Source organism: Medicago truncatula, chromosome 8 (assembly GCF_003473485.1).
Source record: "Medicago truncatula cultivar Jemalong A17 chromosome 8, MtrunA17r5.0-ANR, whole genome shotgun sequence".
In the NCBI taxonomy this organism is placed as follows: Eukaryota; Viridiplantae; Streptophyta; class Magnoliopsida; order Fabales; family Fabaceae; genus Medicago; species Medicago truncatula.
Genome location: NC_053049.1, coordinates 43,110,311 through 43,133,447, shown reverse-complemented (window position 1 = coordinate 43,133,447; position 23,137 = coordinate 43,110,311). Strand labels below are relative to the sequence as shown.

Sequence of the window (23,137 nt, the reverse complement as noted above, 5' to 3'; positions counted from 1 at the left end):
CAACTCATTTATTATTAAACTTACGACTAGGTGTACCGATACAACCAAATTTATTGGATGTATCGTAGAATTTGCCTCTTAATAATAGCATTAAATTAAATTAAAAACACGTTCAAAAAACCGTTTCACATTTTGTCTTGCAAACAAAGAAGTTAACTGAGTTCAGTTGTCAACCCAACCATATCAAGAACATGTGTTTGACTGAAACAACACTCTGTCTTTCTTCTTGGTCAATAAAATCACCATCTATTTCCTTGTTCCTTCGTACCAAAATAAATATATATTTCCCTATTTTTTTATTTCCATTTTAATCACTACAAACTTAACTTATTATTGTGCCTCTTTGCAACTACACACTTTTTTTCTTCTCCTCTAAAAACTCACCTTCTTCTTCTCCACCACCACCATGAACCCACCGGAATTTCCCTCCGGCGTCGGAACATCAACGCCGTCGCCTAGGAGAGAGCTTCAAATACAAGGCACACGTCCACCACCACTTAGAGTCAGCAAAGAATCTCGCACAATCCGTAAACCACCGCTTCCACCCGCCGCCGCACACCACCACCAACCAGCAGGAGCCTCCCAGCACCGACAACCACTCATCATATACTCCGTTTCTCCTAAAGTCCTTCACATCCCTGTCAGTGACTTCATGGACGTTGTTCAGCGTCTCACCGGACCTTCCGCCGGCGAAGAAGCACCTCAACAATCCGGCGCAGTTTCTCCGGCGGCGAGACTCGCTTCCATAGAGAGAACAAGTCCAACAGAGAGAGAAAGGATTCAACAAACCGTAGACGAAGATTTAACGTGGTTGTTAGAAGGAGTTGAAATGGGTCAGTTTCCGGGGATATTATCTCCGGCACCGGCGACTCTACCACCAATATCACAGGGATTCTTTTCACCTATGAATGAACCACAAACGACGCCGTTTTGGCATGATACGAGTCCGTTTTGGTATGGGAATAGCTTTGTGGCGAGTCCGTCGGGTTTGCTTTCAGCCACCGTGGTATCGCCGTTGCCGTCGCCAGATCTGTTCAGTATCTTCGACTAATTATTATTTTAATTTTTGTTTTTTTTTTTATTAATTTAGAGAAAATGTTTTTTTTTTGACTTTTCATTGATGATGATGATTTGATTAGGAAGGTTGAAAATTCAACATTCACTGACTTTTGTGCCATATCAGCCATAAGTTTTGGTCTCTGTGTAAGTATATTAATATTGGTATGATTGAAAAAAAATACTCCATCAACAAGCTTTGGTCCACTACTGTGTGTTAGAATTGGCTCGTTTTATTTGTCACAACCACTTGAGTTTATTTGGATTGGTCTATGGTTTTTTATTTTATTTATTTATTTATTTATTAAGTGCAGTTTCTTTTTTGGGCCAAACATAAATGCAGCTTCCAAAAAGTAGTTTTCAGATTTTCTGATTGAATCATAATTTTACACAATTTTCTTCTCTTGTTCAATCACATTGGTTACGGTAAGTGATGTATTTTTATCCTGAGTTGGATATATTGTTGAAATCTTTTTATGTTCAAATAACATTATTTTAAAATTTTAAAGATAGAATTTGGTCTTTCAGTTTCAAAAATAATAAATACTCCAGTTACTAAAAAATTACAGTGGAATTTAACTCAAAAGCACTTTGGGTAGATTGCAGAAGATCTATTTTAGCTTACCTGGAGCTTCTAGATTTTTTGAGCATACAACATTGTTAACTCTTGAAGAAGAGACTTGTCATTCATCCATCGTGGTTCTATAAAACTCTAACGAGAAGTCTATATAATTGCATTGTGCAAAGGATATTTGATTTTGGTTACCAAAAGTAACAATGAAATTTTTGTCACGGTGCTAACTAGCCTTAAAATTGAACACAGTGTCAATTTCAATAGCTATACATTTAAGAGGCTAAATTGACGGTATTCGATTCTAAGAGCTAATGTATTTCATAAATTTATAAAACCAAGCTATCCAATTGAATTCATACAAGTTTATAGACCAAAATAGTGATTTACTCCAAATTTTTCAAAATAACTTGATGTTTGACATTCCTTAAAATATTTACTTTTATTTATTGAAAAATGTTAACTTGAGCCCTTAAATCACAAATTAGCATAACCCTTACTTTTGATGAAATCTAAACAAATAATTACAGGAGTTACATCTAGTAAAATCAAATACCTATGTGCTTTGTTTGTGGGATTGTGGGCACCGTTCGATCAAGGTCCAAGCAAGTTTCATGGCTAGCGTCGAAAAAGTCTTCCGAGGCAAAAGAAAAAGCTTTTCCGAGAAGGATCCACTCCAACGTGGTTCCCTTGACCAAGATAACAAGAACTTAGAAATATAGAATAGAAATGAAAATTATAAAGCTGGATGAAATGTCATCGGTGTTGACATGTTTGTGAAATGTTTATTCCTTCACTTCTCCGACTTTTCGCTTTGGATAATCATTTTAAAATTGTTCAGTGTTCTAGACCAAAATGGAAATGACATGATTAACATCACTCTGTTCCTAATTTCCTAGGAATTACGATTAAAACCAAAGGGCATGCTTGTTTTGAAAAAAGATGTAATACACCAGTACAGTGAATGAAACACAACATAACATGCATTGAAAAAAAAGAACCGGGGTTGAGTGCTAATGTAATGGAGTCACCAACCAAGGTTGAGAAGTCAAAAAATCTTTTTCAAAAATTATATAAAACCACACAAGATGGCAAGATAAAATTAGGCCAATGGATGGGCAAATAAAAAAGGGTCTTGCTAACAAGCATAGTTTTAAAAATCAGACCGATCATTGACTCGGTAAGGGTAGTGGGTCATTGGTCGAACCACTGGATCACTGGTTGAACCGCATGAAAGAATCGGATTGAATCGGATGACTCAATCGTACAACCCAGTCTCCATAAAGTTTTCACCTTTGTATTAAATAAGATGACTCGATCTATAAAAAAAAATACTAATAAATATTTAAAAAAAAATTTAAATTATGATGATTTTTCAAATGTTTTCTTTAAATTTAAGTTCATTTACTATAGCATAATTAATTGATCAAACACGTACTCTATTTAAGAAATATATATATATATATATATAATTTGAGTATAGTAAATTAAAAATACTGACCAAAAAATAATCGAAACACTTGCTTTTACACTATATTATGAAAAAAAAGAAAAAAGAAGAGATAACGATACATTTATGTTTCTTTGTTTTTGATTAAAGAAAAAATACAAGTTAAAATGTCAATTAAAGTGTATGTAGTTTTAGTATTTGCTAGTTTTAAATATATATAATTAATAACAACAAATCATTTTAAATATATAGAATTAATAACAACAAATCATTTAGCAAAAAAGAAATGACTGGTGCAGCGGTTATGGAGAGCAATTTCATTTAGCAAAAAAGGAATGCCTGGTGCAGCAGTTATGGAGAGCAATTTTCACTTCCAGTACACCAATTCGATTCTCACTGGTTGCTGTTTTCCTTTTTTTCAATATAAAAAAAGCAATAACCCGGTTGGCTCTCAAAACCGCCGGTTCGCCGGTTTTTCACGGGTTTGTCCGGTTCATACCGGTTCGATAGCATAACCGATCCAACGTATCAACCGATCCGGTCCGGTTTTCAAAACTATGCTAAAAAGAAATAATTTTTAAATCAATATGTTGAATGCATTATTTCCGAGATAAAATTTCTTCTTTAAACTTCTTAACAAGTGTCCTTACCCTAAGGGCACTTGTTAGCATTTCCCAATAAAAAATAATGTTAAAAATAATACACCTAGTTATATTTACAGATTTTGACTTAAAACAGTGTCCTTAAAGTACATCAAAAGCACCAGCTGCAAAATAATGCACCTCCATTTTGGTATCCTCAGGTGGATGATTGCATAACAAAACCACGAGAAAGAATCACTTGTAATTGGTCTTCAAATATTTTCACGTTCTTGATATGGTAGAATTCCACGTTGCCCCAATCAAAGTGCCAACTCTCTCACCTTTAATGGCCTTCTCTATGTTACCTGGTTTGTTTAGATTGAAGACTACAACTGTTCCAAGGCAAGAACAGGTACAGTTCATCAGAACAATAAATATAATACTACCTCCGTTCCTAATTATAAGGCCCTTTTGAAAAAATAACGGGAATTAAGATAGTGGATATTTATATTAAATATGTTTGTAATTATTATTGTTTTTACAATTTTATCCTTTAAGAAAAAGGGTTGGCTTATGTTTTCAACATTCTATTTATTGCTGATTGAAGAAAAAGATGTATAATAAATAGGGATATGTATGTAAAGAAATAATTCATGTAGTTGGAAATAGAAAAGAGGTCTTATAAAAAGGGACAAAAAAAATTCTCAAAAGGATCTTATAATTAGGGACAGAGGTAGTAGGACCAATCTGAGTTAATTTCAATCAAAATAATAAAAAACTCATGTTAATGTTTGTCTGCTTTATTACTTACCAGGAATATTATTTTCTTGACACAACGTTATGGCAGTAAGGTCCATCACTGACAGATCTTTTTTTATTACGTCCTGATAGGTTAGTGTGTCAAGAAGACGCGCTTGAGGGTTACGCTTTGGATCATCATCAAATACTCCATCAACATTTGTAGCTTTGAGTACAACCTCTGCATTAACTGAATAGAAGTAAATAGCAATAAATATCGGTTTGAAGCACACGATTAATTCATAAATTTAGCACAAAAATATAAACTAATGAAAAGGATTTGGAATCTAGAAATATACACCCTATATGAAGATGCGAGAATGAAAACAATATGAACTAACAATCAACTATAACGGATAAAATCGCAGCAACGAAAAGTTAACTTACTTTCTGCACATCTAAGTGCTGCGGCAGTGTCTGTGGTAAAGAATGGATTTCCAGTGCCGGCAGCAAAAATGACAACCCTTCCTTTCTCCAAATGCCTCACAGCCCTTCTGCGTATATATGGTTCTGCAACCTCAGACATGCGAAACGCAGTTTGTACTCTAGTTGGAATGCCAATACTCTCCATTGTTGCTTGAAGAAATATAGCATTCATGACTGTTGCCAGCATCCTACTCGATAAATCAAATACAATTACAAAAAAGCAGGACACAATTTACACTATATTAAACATTTTTAGGCAACAGAGGATATTTGGACAGATTTGGATTCCCCAAAGTAAAAAATTCAGCATTTTCTACACTTGGACAAAAGTTTACGGTACTTTTGTCTTTACAACTATAAAGCCACATACACACCCAACGTTTTGTCTCTTGTGACAAACTTTTTCCTCCTAAATGCAGGAAACTCAAACGTAGAGAATCCAAATTTGTATTTGGATAAGATATGTGTACATATACAAGGTAGACAAACTCGAGATCCTAAGTAAGATCGGGTAGGACCCATGAGATCGTGAATCGGGGGATCGTAACACGGATCGTAAGATCCTACCAAATTTAGAAATTCATATATATTGCATATGAATTCATACATACTCATGAAGCAACATAATTTAATAGAAAAAAAAATCTTTAAATAAAACTCAAATTCATTTCATTAAATAGAAAAAGAAAAAAAAAAACACTTAAAAACTTCAAAACAGTACTCATACATGATACAACTCCATAACAACAATAAAACTTAATCATAATTATCTTGATGGTTAATAATTTCCAAACAATTCATGTTGAAGGAGGTCATAATCACCCAATGGGTCATCATTTCCTCCTTCATTATCTTCTCCATTATCTTCCCCTTCATATTAAGAGAGGAAGTTGAGTGCTGGAAATTGCATTGGTAAGGGGTTCCATGATTAATGGGTTTATTGGAAAATTACCCTAATTATTGATAGTGGTATATTGGGAAGATCTTCAATAATCAATGGGTTTAATGATAGGATTTGAAACCGTTTTAGAGATTAAGAAGGGTGAAAAACGTTTTTTTTTACTTTCTGATTGAAAAAATGCGTTTTTTGCGAACCGGGTCACGAACCCGACCCGGTAAACCCGGATTTTTTGAAAACGAAACACTAACCGGGTCGCGCGAACCCGGTTTCTGGGTTTTCAACCTAACGCGGCTGGATCTACATTACCACCGCTTCCACGTTTTTGCGCGGCGATCCAAGCCGTTCTTACCAATTTCCGATTCCGGCCACCTGTGAGCACGAAGAGGCCAGGCAAGATCGTGTCTACGGTCCAGATCGCGAGTTTGTCTACCATGTACATATATACTGCTCTACATAAAATTAAGACAGACTTCTGCATACATGCAACAAGTTTTGACTGAAGATTAAAGGTATTCTTGGTTAAAAGAGATTAAGGGAATTATCACCCAATATAATCAGCAGATGAGCGGTCAAGACCACTACTTCCAGCCCACGAGGCTCCACGGAAGATGTTACCCCCACCAACAACTAGTGCAACCTGAAACATCAGCCCAATCATTATAAACCAAACTGTGAAAACCAGTAAAAAGCATTGAATCATTTCAAGTCAAATGGTCTAACATGCAAAGATAATAAACTCCCCAAATAATACTGGTGACTACAGATTAAAAACAGCTGCCGGCAGAGTTTCCCCTAAAGATTATATTGCAAAGTACATTATAACATTAACAATAATAATTCCCCAAACCTACTTCAAACCATGCATTCAATTAACCAAGGGGTCTCAAACAACTTGAGAATGCAGCAGACAGACAACAAAAAATAAAACCGAAGGAAACTAGTGAAAAAAGAATACACTATAGTGTAGTCACCTCAATGCCATGGCGGGTTACAGCTGCCACTTCCCTCGCAATGGACATAGTTACCTGCATCCAAGCCCACAAAAACAAAATCAAAATCAAAATCTCAGAAACAAAGTCAAGAGCAACATCGTATAGCAAAATATTTAATTTGGTTTCATTCATTGGTTATGTCTCCCAAAATTGTTCATTACAAGTTCTATATTAATATTTTCTTCTTTTTGTGTAATAAAAAGTGAGATGAAATCTGGGGGCTTCCAAAGGTCAATACAGTCCCCATGTCTCAGAGACAGACAGAGAGCACTAACCTACGTATTTACAAATCACCCCCCAACAAGGTCCTCACGCCAACAGCCGGAGTTGAACTTTGCACCCTTGTGGTTTACGTGTCAACTCTTGACCAACTGAACCAACTTCCGTTGGCACTTCTATATCTATCTTATCTATATTAATTTCTAATCAACAACAATTAAACAAATATCAAGTGTATATATATATATATATATATATATATATATATATATATATATTTTAAAACACGGTCTCCGGCCTAGGGACCTACTAATCTGGGAGGACCAATCCTACCGTCTACTTAGGACCCTATTTAAAGCTAGAGCAAAGTTCTGTATGAACTAGCCCACAAAAATTGGCATTAGGAGGATTCAAACTTGAACTTGAAACCTTGAGATGAGCACAGTCCAAGGTCCCAAGGTTACACCACCAGACTAACCCATGTGGACCGAAAAATTACTGTGTAATCATTAATACTAGACAATTTTTTATTAATACAGGCCGGAAAAACTAATGCTGAAAGTAGTATTGTAATTGAAGAAAACATTGTTTCAGTATGACTGAAACTCATAATATTTAATCAAAGACCATATTATAACTGAAAGCTCGGAATATTTGACTGACACACATAATATTAATTTAGTTGAGCAGATTGAATACAAAGAATAAAGATATAAATTGCAGGTAGACCTTAGGGTCAATATTCTGAGCCTGATCTCCAGCAAGTGCTTCTCCGCTAACTTTGAGCAAAACCCTTCTCCATTTTGGCTTACTAGATTCATTCATTGACAGTGCAAACGGAGACATCGATGGAATTTCAGAATTCCTGCCAACAATTCAATTAATCAACTAAACCATAAATTAACGGTAACGGAGACATAAAGGATAAATAAAAAGGTGAATATTAGATGAAAAACCTGGAATTGAAGGCATTAGGGGAAGAACCATTTCCAGAATAAGAAGAGCGAATAACGAGAGAAGTTGAATTACGGCGGAGTGATGAAGTGCGAGAAGCGAAGTGAAGTTTTGAAGATGAAGAAAGAGAAATAGAAGAAGAGGATAAGGTGGAGGAGAATAGAGGAATTGAAACTGCCATTATGCTGCTGCCGCCAAACCCACTTTCTCTTCTTCCCTTCCTACTACGCTTTCACTTCTACTACTACTTAATAGTTGCCGCTAAAGATAATTGTTTGTATTTTCTTGTTTTTTCCTCTTTTTTCTTTTTAACATTCATATTTTTTGTTATAAAAAAACTTTAATTCCACGGTGTAAAATTATTTTCCATGCACCCTATGCACCGACGCGTCAATTAATTAATAGAATAAGAGTCGTGTTAACCGGTGCTCCGGGATACTAGTTAAGGAATTTAAAAAAGGAAATTAACATTTTTTATGTTTTGTGGAATTGACAACACAAATTTCAATACATTACTTACTACATTTACTTTTTTAACCACTGACCCGGGGCCACCGGTTTACATTGCCTATAGAATAGAATGATTTAGTGTTTTCAACTATATTAGATGATGTGCCTACACATCATTAAATACATGTAAATATAATTTTACATGGATAATGCATGCTAATTAAAAAAAATTGGTCAAAAAAAAATTTAAATTTTATAAAAAACTAGTACGGGTTTAATAACGTATTCGATAAAAAAAATTCTTTGAAAGAAGTGATGTTAAAACGACGGAATATTGTGATTCATCATAAAATATACATGGGCTGATTAAGAGAGCATATAATCAGTTTATGAGATTAGGAATTGACATAATTTTTAGGATGAAAACAATTGGAACCAATAAATGAACCAATAAAGGAACCAATGATGTGTGAATTTACATATTATCCAAAATTATAAAAAAGAGTGTTGTTGTTATAGAGTTACCAAAAAATGATTGATATCCATATTTACATCAAATAAAATCAAGCAAAGAAGTAGCATCAGTGAGTGAAGGTAATCTAGTCTAGGATTAGAGTTAAGGTGATCTGTTGAAAGTGCGGATCATGAACACCAAATCTTTATTTGGAAATGACTTGAACGTGCATATTTTTAGGTGACTTCTCTAGATCAAAAATTAACTTATCACCTACCTTTAACATATGTTCTCGGCAAAATTTGAACCATTGGCCACCTAAGTATTTTTTGTAACTTGCTCTCTTTGTCGTTATCAAACGACACTTATACCTTTTTTGAGCTTGTTTGTCGATTAGTGTGATTGTTTTCCGTGTTCCTTTTATAAATGTCATTGATATCTCATTTGAGAAGTGATAGGTACAAAAAAAATTGCAGTGTTAATTAGAAGTTATATATATGTACATTTCTAAAACATTTACCAAATCATTATAAAGATTTACTGCAGGAAAAGAGCATGTTTTATTTTGTTCAAGAGATTAGGAAAACAACATTACAATTAACATGATACAAATTGGAACCAATGAAGGAACCAACAATGTACAGATTAACGTTACATAATAGTTATGTTTATAAAAGAGATTGCAAGTTTCATAGACTAACCAAAAAGGAATTTTTGCCAATATTTACACCAGACAAGATGAAAAGAACAAATGACATCCCAAAGTCAAGATAGTTTATGACTCAAAACGATACGTCAAAATAGTAGAAGTTCAAATAGTTCAACAACAAAGATCTACTTTGGAACAACTCGAATTTGCAAGTACTTATGTGACTTTTCGAGATCAAAGATGAGATCACCACCTTCTTCCATCACTCGTTATCTGCATAAATTGAACCACTGCCCACCCAAGTAATTTTCATAGTTTGCTCTATCAACGGTAATAAGGTGACAGTTATACTGTCTCTCTGTCTGGTCATCAATGAGAGTGATTGTTTTGCGCTTTCCTTTCAAAATTGTTCTTGACACCTCGTTTGGGAAATGCTAAACAGAAAAATAACTGCAATATTAGTCTAATGCATATTTACATGGATAAGATGTATGCGAATATAGTTACATATAATTTATAAAATAAAGGTAGCATAACTGATTTTAAGCTAAATAAAATATAGCATGACTTCTAATTTATCTTCCTATTATCTTCCTATAAAGTCTAGATAAATGCATGCATGTAGATTATATGTACCCCGTTGATCAATTAACATTGTTGAAACAAATGAAAATTAAACATCACTTTCGCATATGCATATATAGCTAGCACCATTTGACATTGATGTCTTCAAACATTTGGTGCAACTCTCATAATACAATCCAAACTGATTAGGATTGAATTTAGTTGTTTTCCAAATAGTAGGTTGATGAACAGCCTCGAACCTGACCAATTGTTACATATATTTGGGTTGCCATTGACTATAAAATGGATGCAAAGAACTCAAGGTAAATAGATGTTAAATGATAAAGTTACAAAGTATTTTTCTCATAGTGTTACATCAACTATATTCCCACTACATAAGGAAAGACATCTTTCGGATCATTACCAAACTTATACAAAATCCTATCATCTAATGCTGACAAAATAGAAAATAATACCTTTTCTATTTAGCAATGTTTAGTTTTTTTTAATAAGAAAAAGATATGCATAATTTGTTACGATATAAAGGTGCTATATATATATATATATATATATATATATATATATATATATATATATATATATATAAAATAAGTATAGTTTTTTTTTCCAGGCATCTATACCTTTTTTGAAGAAAAGACATATACATTTTTACTTTTAATTAAAATCAAAATTTTATAAAAAAATTATACGCATTGGCGTAACAAAAAAACAGACACACATGAAGTATTACTTTAAATGCTAATATGTGTGTCTACATATTTGCGAAGTTGAAAAAGAAAATAAAAATATTTTATATCATTAAATGATAGCGTGAATAAAAATATTTGTGAGGATGTTATGATTAAACGATATTTAAATTAAATATATAAGTGATAAAAAGATAATAAAATTTCTTTGAATAAAATGTAATAAAATTAAATGGAACCTCCTTAAAAAAATTAAATGGAACTGCTAAAAATAATTAAATGGAAGAAAAAAACATATTAAAATATAATATTAGAAAATAAAAGAAAAGGTTCCCAACGTGAATTGAAGAGAGATGTTTGTGAAATAAATTGTCGAGAAGTAGTTTTTTGAAGTAGCATTCAACAACTATTGGCCAAAGCTCATTCCATTCAATTTTATGCATTAAAAAAAAAATGTACCTTTTTTGGTAAGTACTTAATTGATATTGTACTTGGCCTAACTTCTCCTTAAAAATGTAGAGACAACTGAATCTTAATCTCCCACAACGGTAGTGTAGAAACAACTGAATTTGAGAGAAAAAAAAATTAGAAAATAGTTAAAAATAAAAAAATTGGAAAATAGTTAAAAAAAAATCGGTGAGGTAGCACTCAACCAAGCAATACTAAAAAAAATTATATGCATTAGCGTAACAAAAAACAGACAGACGGACATAAAATATTACTTTAAATGTTAATGTGTGTGTATATTCGCGAGGTTGAAGAAAGAAAATAAAAATATTTGGTATCATTAAATGACAGCATGAATAAAAAATTTTGTGAGGTTGTGATGATTAAAAAATATTGAAATTAAATATATAAGTGATAAAAAGATAATAAAATTATTTTGAAAAAAAGATAATAAAATTAAATGGAACGGTTCAAAAAAATAAAATAAAATAAAGTTAAATGAAAAAAAAACATATTGAAATATAATATTAAAAAATAAAAGAAAAGGTTCCCATCGTGAGTTGAAAAGAGGTGCTTGTGAAATATATTGTCGAAAAGTTGTTTTTTAAAGTAGCATTCAACAACTTTTGGTCAAAGCTCATTCCATTCAATTTTATGCATTAAAAAAAATTCCCTTTCTAGTAAGTACATAAAATATTAATCTAAACGTTAATGTGTGTGTGTAAATATTTGCGAGGTTGAAGAAAGGAAATAAAAGTATTTGGTATCATTAAATGACAGTGTGAATAAAAATATTTGTGAGATTGTGATGATTAAACAATATTGAAATTAAAATAATTGATAGTGTGTTTGACCTAACTTCTCCTTAAAAATGTAGAGAAGTTGAAAAAAAGTCGTGTCAAACAATACATTAATCTCCCATAATGGCAATGTAGAATCAACTGAATTTGGGTGAAAAAATTGAAAAATAGTTAAAAAGATAAAAATTGGAAAATAGTTAAAAGTTATTAAAAATAAAAAAAATTATAAAAGTTATTAAAAATATAAAAATTATAAAATAATTTAAAAAATGGTGAGGAGCAAAATGGGAAATGCACCCTAAAAATGATGCGGTGGCACTAACGACACCTCATCAATAGAAAATTACTAAAATACCCCTCATATGAGCAAAATGGTAAAATCATAGGGATTTATCTATATAATATAGTAAGTAGATTGAGTGTTTAGAGTATGTCATGTTAGTCCTAAAATTAATGATGTGTCACGTGGGTGCTGATATGGTAAACTCTTTGGCATTCTTCTTCGAAACTCTTGTGTTTCAAATATTTGATATGTTTTGTCTATTAAGTAAAAGGTCATACTAACATGTGTTCAATAGACACATCATAAGATTTTTTCAAATGTTAAATATTTGTTTAAAAAGTAATTATCAAAAGCTAGAGAGATACTCCCTCCGTTTCAAAATAATGTATAAATAAAAATATTAATATGTAAGATGTTGTTTGATTTGTCTCGACAAATATTTTTAAAATATTAAATTTTTATAACTTTTTACTTTAGATAATTAAAGATATTAATAGTCAAAATTGTGCATTGACATATGTGAAGTGGTTGACTTGAACATGTGTTTTGAAACGAAGGGAGTAAATTGGTACAATTTTCAATATATAATTTCCATCTTTAGTATGTTAACATCTGCCCTTAGTGTACATGTTAGCATTTTCCTTAAGTAAACCAGTTTCTCAAATTCATCAACCCATATGATGAAATTGTAATTATATTTAGAGAAATGATAATTGTATAACAATGTTTGACAACTTTTGTGTCAACTTTCTCTTACATACTCGCATTATGTTTTTACTTTCTCTTTTTATTGCTTTGGTTTTTGTGTTCATACCTCATTTTCTTTGTAAATTGATGGTTGTTCCAAAAATTGTCATTAAAATGATTGTTCAAATAACACGACTCATATATTTATGATCCTCCAAATGTTTTATAAGCAAATCAAATACACTTGAAAATACATAAGAACCCATGAATCTAATAACCTTGAACATTTAGGTAAATCCCTAAAATTGGAGAAAGGTGGAAAAGAATTTGGAGGAAAGGGAAAACCAAAATTATGCTTAAATTACCATTGAAAATTGATAAGAGAAGAATTCTTAACCAAAATTAGCATATGTTTCTGCAACTATTCTTTTTTAAAGAAGCTAAATAGTCCACCAAAGATGATCAAACTTGAGACATTGAAAAGAGCACACCACCAGACTTGACTTGAGTGAGTGCCCAGGATTTCCCGTGGTGGGGATTCATGAATCTGACTTCAGAGTTTCTTAATTTGGTTCAGTTTCACCAACTCTAATCACATTGACATTTTATAATGTTAGGGTTTCCCTATGAAAGAAGAGCTTCTAGATTCTTTCATTTTTCTTCGATTTTAATAACCAATTCCACCTATGAAAGAAGGATTTTGTAGGAAATGTGAAGGTGAGGAAGAAGATAACGTAAAGTTATATGGTGGGAGGAGAAAGAAGTTACCATTGCAAAATTCAATAAAAAAAAATTCAAAACAAATGCAAATACCTTCTTATGACGTGGCATAATCCTTCAGAGTACGTGGTGATGTCAGGTGGACAGATAACAACCACATTATGTTGACAGACAGAGTAACTAATATGACATACACTTAATAATTTGATGATTTTTTTTCTCCCCTTTCTTCAATTTCGAGGGTATTTAAAAGAATTTACAATTTTAGGGTTTTTTTTAACTATTTACTTAAAAAAAAATATGCGAGTTAGATTTTCACTTTCTAGAGCTCATCAAAAGATCAGACAAAGTCTTGAGAATTACATTTACCAACAAAATCTTTACAATGCGCTTTAGAACTAGAGATTTTTAGTTGAGGTATATGCGACTCATAATTTTCAACTATGATTCCTTTTCTTTAAGCACTCGGTTATAGTTCTTTAACTATTTTCTCCGTTTCAAAATATATGTCCAAGTCAAGCACTTCACACATGCCAATGCACAATTTTGACCCTTAATATCTTTAATTATCTAAAGTAAAAAATTATAAAAATTTAATATTTTTAAAATATTTGTCGAGACAAATCAAACAACATCTTACATGCTAATATTTGTATTTATACGTTAGTTAAAAAATATGGTCAAAGTAAATCAAGTTAATAGTGCACATTGCAAAAATTGGACATATATTTTGAAACGGATGAAATATTAACTATTTCATAGAGCCCTTCAAATAAAGTAAAAAACTACTGCAGTAGACCGTTAAAGAATTTTATATAACAGAATGACTATGTTCTACTTAATCCTCGTTCATGGTTACTTTCTGCTCATGATCAAAACACGTTCGATGAAGAAAAAAAAAAAAAGAAATGTTAACCAGTGCCCTTAAGGTCTTTAAATGATAACTTATCATGAAAATATGTGTAATCAATGCATCGGAAATCGAAATATTTGACTTTTTTATAAATTAATTACATCTTTTAGAATCCTTAAAAAGAAAAAAAAAAAAAAACATGAGCAGAGTAGTTGCAATCAGTTTAGGTTTAGAGAGAGAAATATTGTCGCGGCTACCAGCAAAATCACTGATGTGTTGCAAATGTGTTCAAAGATCATGGAACAATCTCATTAAAACTTCCTACTTTGTTAGTAAAAGAAGTAAGTTGCACATCTCTCGTAGTCTTTTAATCACTGAAAAATCCAATAAGAAACTTCTCTCATGTGATAGTGACAATGAGAAACCAATGCTCGTCAAGTCCCTATTTCCCAACAACGTAGCAAGGATCGAATCCTATGACAGTTGCACCGGTGTTTTCTGTCCCAAAGGTATTTTACCCACACACTACTAATCATGTAAAGTTGATCATGTGGAACCCAACAACTAATGTAACGAGGTTACCTCATTCCTGGTGCTCCGTCACTCGGTAATTGTTACATTGATGAATCATTGTATTGTTTTGGAGTCGTTAATAATGACTTCAAAGTTGTTAGGCTTAGTTTATCTCATATCAATCCGGCGAATACGTTTTATTAAAGAGCAGATCAACTGTATGAAATTATAATTATAATTATAACAACAGAGAGTGACACTATGAAATTATAATTTCATCATATACATACATATCTACATCACTCTCTTAAATAGACATGTACAAAACCAAACCAAAGTCACCAACATTTAAAAATTAAATCAGAAACTGAAATTTCCTATTATAGGCATCAGAAAACAGTACAAAAAAATGGGAATATCTAGTGTACAGAGACATCTTGTGATTAAATTGGCTTAAATATGTATTTGATCCTTGCAATTAGGGGTCGTTTAAAAATTGGTCCCTGTATTCGCTAATCCTTGTAAACTAGCCTTGCAATCATTAATCATTTAAAATTTAGTCCTTTGATCAACTTAATCACTGTCACGTCACTAATTTGATGACGTGGCAATCACTGCCAAACATGAAATTCCAATTTTGCCCTTAAGAAGAGGACAAAATATTGAAGAAAGAATTGGAAACCCAGGGGTAAAATTGGAATTTCATGTGGTGTGGCAGTGATTAAGTGAGGAGAGGGATGAAATTTTAAATGATTAAACAATGCAGGGGTAAATTACCAGGATTAGCGATTACAATGACCAATTTTTAAACGATCCCCAATTGCAAGGATCAAATACATATTTAAGCCGATTAAATTACTAGTGCAGAAGCAAATCATATCATATATAAAAAAAACTAAAAGTTGAAATGGGTTTCAAGTAAACAATGCATATTAAGGATGCTAAACAAATCAAAAAAGAAAATGAGATGCAATACAACACATCACAATAAAATCACCTACCTAGTCAGAGCCTCAGAGGGACTATGACTATGAGAAGGCTCATCCAGTTGTTCAGTATCTTTTCTTCTAATTTTTACTCTTCATTTGAACTAGTATCTCTTGTTACATAACTATATATATATTAGAAATCAAAAGAAAAATTTAACTAAATAAAATATTATATTTTGAAGAAGCTTCATCTCAAAAAAAAAACTAGGATCTGTGCCATAACAATAATTTAGCCATGCTGCAATAAAACCTAAAGCAAGTGCTTAATTAATTGGTAAGAAAACTCCAATAAAAATCCCCGTGAGCTTAACTCAGTTGGTAGGGATATTACATATTATATGCAGGGGCCGGGGTTCGAACCCCGGACACTCGACTTCTCTACAATTAAATTGTGTGAGCTCTATCCACTAGGCTACTTGACAAAAAAAAACTCTAATAAAATCACATTTAATCAAAACATCAATTGCACTTTTCATTATGCACCTGTTATATAAATCAACTAACAAAATGTTAGACGATGAAAAAAAGGATTCTTTGCATGGCCTGTGGCCTAAATTTTCCACCCGAACCATATTGAATTGAAGGCATACCTAAAGTGTAAATATAGAAATCCTGGAATCTGTCAAGAACTTGACATCCAACACGGATTTGACAGTGATTTTACCTGTACGCAGATGATACAACCACAAGCTTCAAATCCACCTTCCATAATTCTAAGCAACTTATTATACTTAGAATCTAAGGCCACCACGTGAAAATTTACACCTTTACCGAGCCAAAACTTCTCATGAAAAATTGAAAACAATCAACATGGCATTGTCCTAGAGCCTAACAGGCAAGCCAAAATTGTGGAATGTCTTGATAGTTCCATCACTGCCAGCTGCTACTATTGTTAGACCCCATGTTTCTGATATATTCCTTCCATGGCTACTATCTTCGTGACATAAATTTTGATGATCACATTCATCTTCTACAAGAGGTAAATCCCATGTTGGAAGTTTCTCCTCAGGCCATGTCATAGAAGTAGAACCTCGGCATGTACCATCAATGAAGAACCAATTACCAAGAGAAAATCGTTCTGTATCTCTAACCTCAGAAGCAACCTCTAGCTTGCTTTTTGCTTCCGGAGAATAGTGAGAAAAGTTAATTCTACAGCCACGTCTATCTGTTTTCATGCCACACCAAGGTATTGCAACAGTTACACCCTTGAAGGAAAAGTACTCACAAGAATAGTCCGATTTCGTTTTTTTCGAAGAACCACTTTTGAAGTCATTGAAGTTCCAAATATACACGTGTGAGTCCTCTCCGACTGAAATTATATGTTTCCCACTTGATGTAAATGAACCGGACATCTGACTTCCTGACCATGGAAGGCCTGATAAAACAAGAAAACTGACAGACTTAGAGTTTTTCTTGCAAACCAAACACTATCGATAGAAACATACTAAAATTTATCAATGTGTCAGTGAATACACATTATGTTTAAGATTAGATAATTTATCATACAATGCACATAAAATACCTAAGCAAAGTTCTAAACAAGTTTAAATTTGTGGTCCAGATTGTGACCGCAACATTAAGGTTTTTGATCAGGACCGGTGCAACCATTAAGTGTTGTACCTTTGTATTTCTGAACAATCTCAGTTTGATCCAATATGCAGATTTTGGAATCTTCAGATGTGATCATAATTCTCTGACAGTTGTTTTGGAAGAACTGCAAACAACATGGATGTGATAAATACAACAATTGAAGTACAAAATAAGGTTTTTTTATTTTTTTTGGGAATACAAAATTAAAGTGTTTTGATAGTAAAGAATTTCTAGACTCTAACCTGAATGCCAGTAATCTTGTTGCCTGATGCTTTCTTCTTTCCAGGGATATCTATCTGCCCCTCAAGCTGGAAATATTTTCCTAAAATCATTAGAAATCTGATTTAGAAACTATTTTATCTATCCAGAAGTCTTAGCTCAACTGGCAAAATGCCGAAATTGTTAGGCCGGATGTCATGACCGGGGTTCGAACCCCGGTACCTCCACTTGTGTGTGTGAGTTTATAATGGCTTTGCCATTTCGTCTATCTACCAAAAAAAAAAAAAAAAAAGAAACTATTTTATCTTCGGTAAAGAAAACTAATGAATGTAGCAGCAATTGGTGGAGCTGTCAAAAATGGGCCGGGCTGGCCCATTAGTACTATTTAATTTAATTTTTTGTTAAAAAAATAGTATATTTTTAAAAAAAATTATCAACTATTTTAAAATTTATCAATAAAAAAATAAACTTAATAAAAATGAATGAATTTAGCTTAAAGTTTTAAAATTTTAAAGTTTATAAACTATTAATTTGATTTAATTGAATGAATAATAGAGTTTTATTAATATTCAACGTGAATGTAAAAATTACTTACACTTTTATGTTTATCCAATCATATTTTAGGAAAAAAATAGTGGTGAGTGACTAATATATAAAAAAAGTGAATAAATTTTAAAAGTAAAAAATAAATAGGCCGGAAGGGGCTGGCCCATGGCCCACACAGGCCGGGCTCTAGAATAGCGGCCCAATTATAATTTAGACGGGCCGGGCTGGCCCATTTATGTAGTCGGGCCTCTTGGGCCCGGGCCGGACCAGCTCATTTGACACCTCTATTGGTGATCCACGTCTACATACCTGAAGCAACATAAAAACGGCATGTGCCTGTAAGAGAACCAACTACAAATCCCTGCACATGTAAAATGTAATAGATTCATCAATCTCATGGCCGCAAGATTTCTTTGTCAAAGTATGCATAAAGACGCACAAAATCGTGAAAATCATTGGTCATGAGTATTGATAGCATACTTTTCCATCTTGTTGGTAACTTATAGCACTTATGACATCTCGTATATCTGCCCAGTCAATAACTCGTTCTTCACGTATTCCCCATATTCGAACTTTACCATCAATGGATCCACTGATAAAGTAATTTTCATTGACAGGGTTGAATTGAATGCATGTCACTGTATCCAATTATAGAAGAGGGCACAATTATGATCATGTTCAATGTCTAAAGGCATGGCAATGTTATGAACAAAGCATATGGTCTAAATTTATTAACTAACTAAACATAGTTGTGGAAAATACAGGTATAAAAGCGTGATTCTCTCATACTTACCAAAGCCTTTGTGAGGGAAAACACTTAGACATTGATCACAACTGATTTTCCAAGCACGAACAGTTTTATCCATCGAAGACGAAAGAAGAATCTGCAACATGTATTTTTTTTATCAGCTTTAAAATATATCAGATTCGCAAGCAGAACAAACATATAAAACAGATTGCAACATTGGTTCTGCAAGTTAAACTCACATCTGAATTAGACCAGGCCAAATCCAAGATATCACTGGAATGACCAAACAATTCTTGAAGTGGCGATTCCTCAATTTGAAAAATATCATTTGGAAGGGAAACAAAGGGAGGATGGCTTTTGTTACGTGAGAAAACGCGCCATATGCGCACAACACCATCTTCACCTCCACTAGCCAAATACTGACCATTGGGACTGAATTTCATAGTCCATATTAGTCCTTTGTGAGCTCTAATTTCTTGTCCAATGTATACCTCACTGAACTCCATCCACCTCTTTTTATTCTGCTTTACCTTCACTCTACGAGTTTTGTTCGTTGCTGCATTCAGTTTTGATCTAAAATTTCCTTTGTCGCCTTTCCTGATGTTCACAAAACGCTTCAACCAGTTTTTCCTATTAGCTTTACCATTATCGAAATCCCAAAATTCTTCTTTTGCCTCACCTTCTCTCTGTCTGTGCTCTTGAAAACTACCGTCCACTTCATACTCACGACGCCTTTTAAGATCTTCCAACAAGACTTCAGCTTCAGAAGCTGCATTCCATCCAGAGAGAACCAACTTCCCAGATACTTTACCAGAAGGTGAAATGCTTGCATTTGAGACTGCTCCACTGCTCGCTACGATCCTCTCCGACCCCAATGTGACCGACCAGTCATCAAAACACGTTGTTTTCTCTTGTGAACAAACCTTGGAAGAAGAGTAAGCTAAATCCATACCCTGCAGAAAACGTTCCCTTCTTTCCTTCACACTAATAGGCTCATTCACCCAAATTTCATCATAAACAAAACAACCTCTCCTTTCAGAACCAAACCCTTCTTCGTCTAAAACAGAATCTTCACCTGTTAAACTATCCAATGAGTCATAGAATAGATCAATATCTCCATCATCATGATCATCATCACAGCTCAGCATATCTTAGACTTAGAGTAGAGACAAACCTTCCACATGAAAATCCCACTTTACCACTTCAATCCACTACTTTTCAACGCCTTGAAATTGTAAATCCAAATCAAAAGACCAAATATCTCTCTCACCAATTATGCAACAAAATCTAGTATAATATTAAAAGCTACAATTTAATACCATATACTTAACATGAGAAAGGAGTCAACTAACAACCATTGACACTAATAGAATAATAATTAACTCCACCAACCCCAATAGACTATAGATTATTATAGAATAATCATAAAAATCAAATCAAATTCAAACAATAAACTAAGACCATGCTTTTGAATTCAATAGTGGAAACTATACTACTATTCCAGGAATACATGTCACTGTCTAGTCAAACAAAGTCAAAATTCAAAGCAAAGCTCTTCAACAAGTGTTTGTGAAAGCTCAAGATCTGAATTTTGTGTTGTTTACCTCTGCATATGCTTGGTAACCAAAAAGAAACGGTTTCCTTTTTCTAGAGAGGAATTTTAGTGATTCTGAATCAAGACAAAGTTGAATCATTAGACAGAAATAATTGAAATAAGAGAGAGTATATGGAGTATTAGTATGAGTTAATTAATATTAATATGAGTATAAATCATGGTTATTAGAAAAAGCACTCAAATTTAAGCTAGTTAGTGCTGTTTTGTAGGAATAGAAATGGCAAGGAATTAAAAGCAGCATTAATTGATGATTTACCAGTTACTCTACTACACTCCTAGTTAGGCAGAGTAATGTTGTTTTGATGAGAAGCATTGATGGCTAATGGAACAGTATAGTAGACACAACATAACTAGAGCTATGCATATTCATTCATGGCTTAAGGAGAATGAAAGCGATAACTCTTTACTCTATGGTCTGTTAGGTGGTCATAGGTGCCCACTTTGGACCCTCATAGCCCTTCCCTTATTACACCTAACCTACATTACATTAGTACTAGTAGTTTTTACATTGGCGGTGTAGATTCAATACTCATAGTTCTTATTGTATAGCAAATGTGAGTTAAAAGTTCGATGTTGAGTATTGAGATCCATAAACTCAATATCTTAAAGTTATGCATTAAGATATGATGTCCAACTCAATTGTATAATTGTTTTTGATCAAATGTGGTTGATCTCTCATACTCCCCACATACCCCCAACAATTTCTACGTATGCTACTATTTTTCAAATCAAGATCAAATATTAATAATCTCAGTCATTGATTTAAGATCGCATGACTCAAATTGTATGGGTTTGACCCTTAATTTAGATCATAAGGTCCATATCATAAAATTTGTTTTCCTAACTTTCTTTGCATTGCATTAATTTATACTTTAATTCATTCATTGGGATTTGTGGTATTCATTCTTGTACTTAACTTAGGTTCCATAGCTCTAGCATTGCCTTTAATTTAGCCACTGCCTTATCTTTAAGGGCATTTTATAATTAAATTTCATATTCCTATGGTATTGGTTATTGTAATGTGGATAACAAATTAAATTAAATAATATGGTTATGGATTATAACATGCATACCTTGTTATGAGATGGAAAGTTTGCTATTTTTAATCACTAGCAGCTATCAATTGAAGAAAAGTCAATACCAAATTTCACTCTTCAAAAAAAAAAAATATATATATATATATATAAATTGAAAAAAGGAAAGTTTGTTTGTTCTTTTTTGGGGTTTAAAATTAAAATGAGAATGTACTTTTTAGTGAGTTATGGAGCAACAAGAAACTCAGATAGAGTTGAAGTGAAACGACACAGTGCAGTGTGGAGAGTGTGGGGGTGGGGGGTGTGGTTGGGGACCGGTGAAAGGTACGGAAAGATAAATGGGGGTGCATGAGCATGAGCTGACATGTGTTTGTTGCATGAAGAAAAAGTAAAGGAGAGATAATGATAAGATAGATCAGATCATATCATATCATAGTCTGCATTATTATTAGCACTTACTACTATCCACCGTATCTTTCAAAACCTTCTTTAATTTGCACGACCTTAATTCTCATTTTTTACGTTACTTATATCAATGCAAATCGGATATTAATTACCCTTCTTACGTGATTGCAATTAAATCGATATGGATTTCATGATTACTTTCTTGAGAAATGTTAATGACACTACACCCTTCGATCATTAATATAGGTAAAAAAAATTACATTTTAGATTCATTCATTTAATGATGCACATGATTTTTATTATATACCACATACATCGTTAAATGAACAAATCTAAAATGTAGTTTTTTGTTTATATTACTAATCGGAGGGTGTACATTTTATCATTTTCTCTAATAGTCACCTTGTTATTTGATTAAATTAAATGTGGGTTGTACACTTTGAACATAGACTCGTATAAACGGTGAGAGCTAGATTAATTTTACTGGGTAAGAAAATAAGTATTAAAAAGAGTGTCGAAAAGAAAATGTTATGGTGACATTTAGTTTGCACCACTAAATAGATTGTCCCAACTTACACCACTTAAATAATTCATTATAGTAACTTTTTCGTTATGAGATCTGAATCGTTAAAATAAATTTAAAATATATCAATGACTTATATCAAAGTAGTGTAAGTTAGAGCAATGTATTTGATGATCCAAACTAAATTTTGACTAATGTTATTATGACTCCTCTTCTTTTGTTTTTCATCATATTAAATATATTTTTGAACTTCTTATTTTCATTATCTTGCAAAATTGGTTTCATATTTTAAAACTAGAGAGTTTTGATCCTTTATCAAATATTTAATGTAAAATATAGTGTTATGATATGTTTTAAACGAAATTTTTTTTAAAAAAAATTGTTACAATTTCA

General features: G+C 32.6%; 3 protein-coding genes across 8 annotated transcripts; 1 reads left to right on the top strand and 2 right to left on the bottom strand.

Annotated features, from left to right (window-relative positions):
• The first annotated feature begins 222 nt into the window (after nucleotides 1–222).
• Nucleotides 223–1,344, top strand: LOC25501950 (protein MKS1). Its single transcript, XM_013591414.3, has one exon. The coding sequence runs from the start codon at nucleotides 407–409 to the stop codon at nucleotides 1,049–1,051; it is 645 nt and encodes a 214-aa protein (XP_013446868.1). The 5' UTR covers nucleotides 223–406; the 3' UTR covers nucleotides 1,052–1,344.
• A 2,349-nt stretch (nucleotides 1,345–3,693) lies between these two features.
• Nucleotides 3,694–8,208, bottom strand: LOC11437214 (uridylate kinase). Its single transcript, XM_024773885.2, has 7 exons — nucleotides 7,951–8,208; nucleotides 7,724–7,859; nucleotides 6,755–6,808; nucleotides 6,329–6,420; nucleotides 4,844–5,070; nucleotides 4,470–4,646; nucleotides 3,694–4,050 (listed from the first exon to the last, which is right to left on the bottom strand). Exons 1-7 carry the CDS (start codon nucleotides 8,127–8,129, stop codon nucleotides 3,941–3,943), a joined length of 975 nt encoding a protein of 324 aa, XP_024629653.2. The 5' UTR covers nucleotides 8,130–8,208; the 3' UTR covers nucleotides 3,694–3,940.
• Nucleotides 8,209–16,256: 8,048 nt separating this feature from the next.
• Nucleotides 16,257–21,259, bottom strand: LOC11436750 (WD repeat-containing protein 44). Of its 6 annotated transcripts, XM_024772275.2 has the most exons (9): nucleotides 21,039–21,259; nucleotides 20,772–20,836; nucleotides 19,407–20,454; nucleotides 19,213–19,303; nucleotides 18,900–19,057; nucleotides 18,729–18,780; nucleotides 17,897–17,976; nucleotides 17,685–17,778; nucleotides 16,257–17,439 (listed from the first exon to the last, which is right to left on the bottom strand). In XM_024772275.2, exons 3-9 carry the CDS (start codon nucleotides 20,313–20,315, stop codon nucleotides 16,886–16,888), a joined length of 1,938 nt encoding a protein of 645 aa, XP_024628043.1. In that variant the 5' UTR covers nucleotides 20,316–20,454; nucleotides 20,772–20,836; nucleotides 21,039–21,259; the 3' UTR covers nucleotides 16,257–16,885. The 6 variants fall into 6 exon arrangements, with proteins under 6 accessions (XP_024628043.1, XP_024628042.1, XP_024628041.1 ...); XM_024772274.2 differs by having other exon boundaries at nucleotides 20,772–21,259; XM_024772273.2 differs by having other exon boundaries at nucleotides 19,407–20,836.
• Between the last annotated feature and the right edge of the window lie 1,878 nt (nucleotides 21,260–23,137).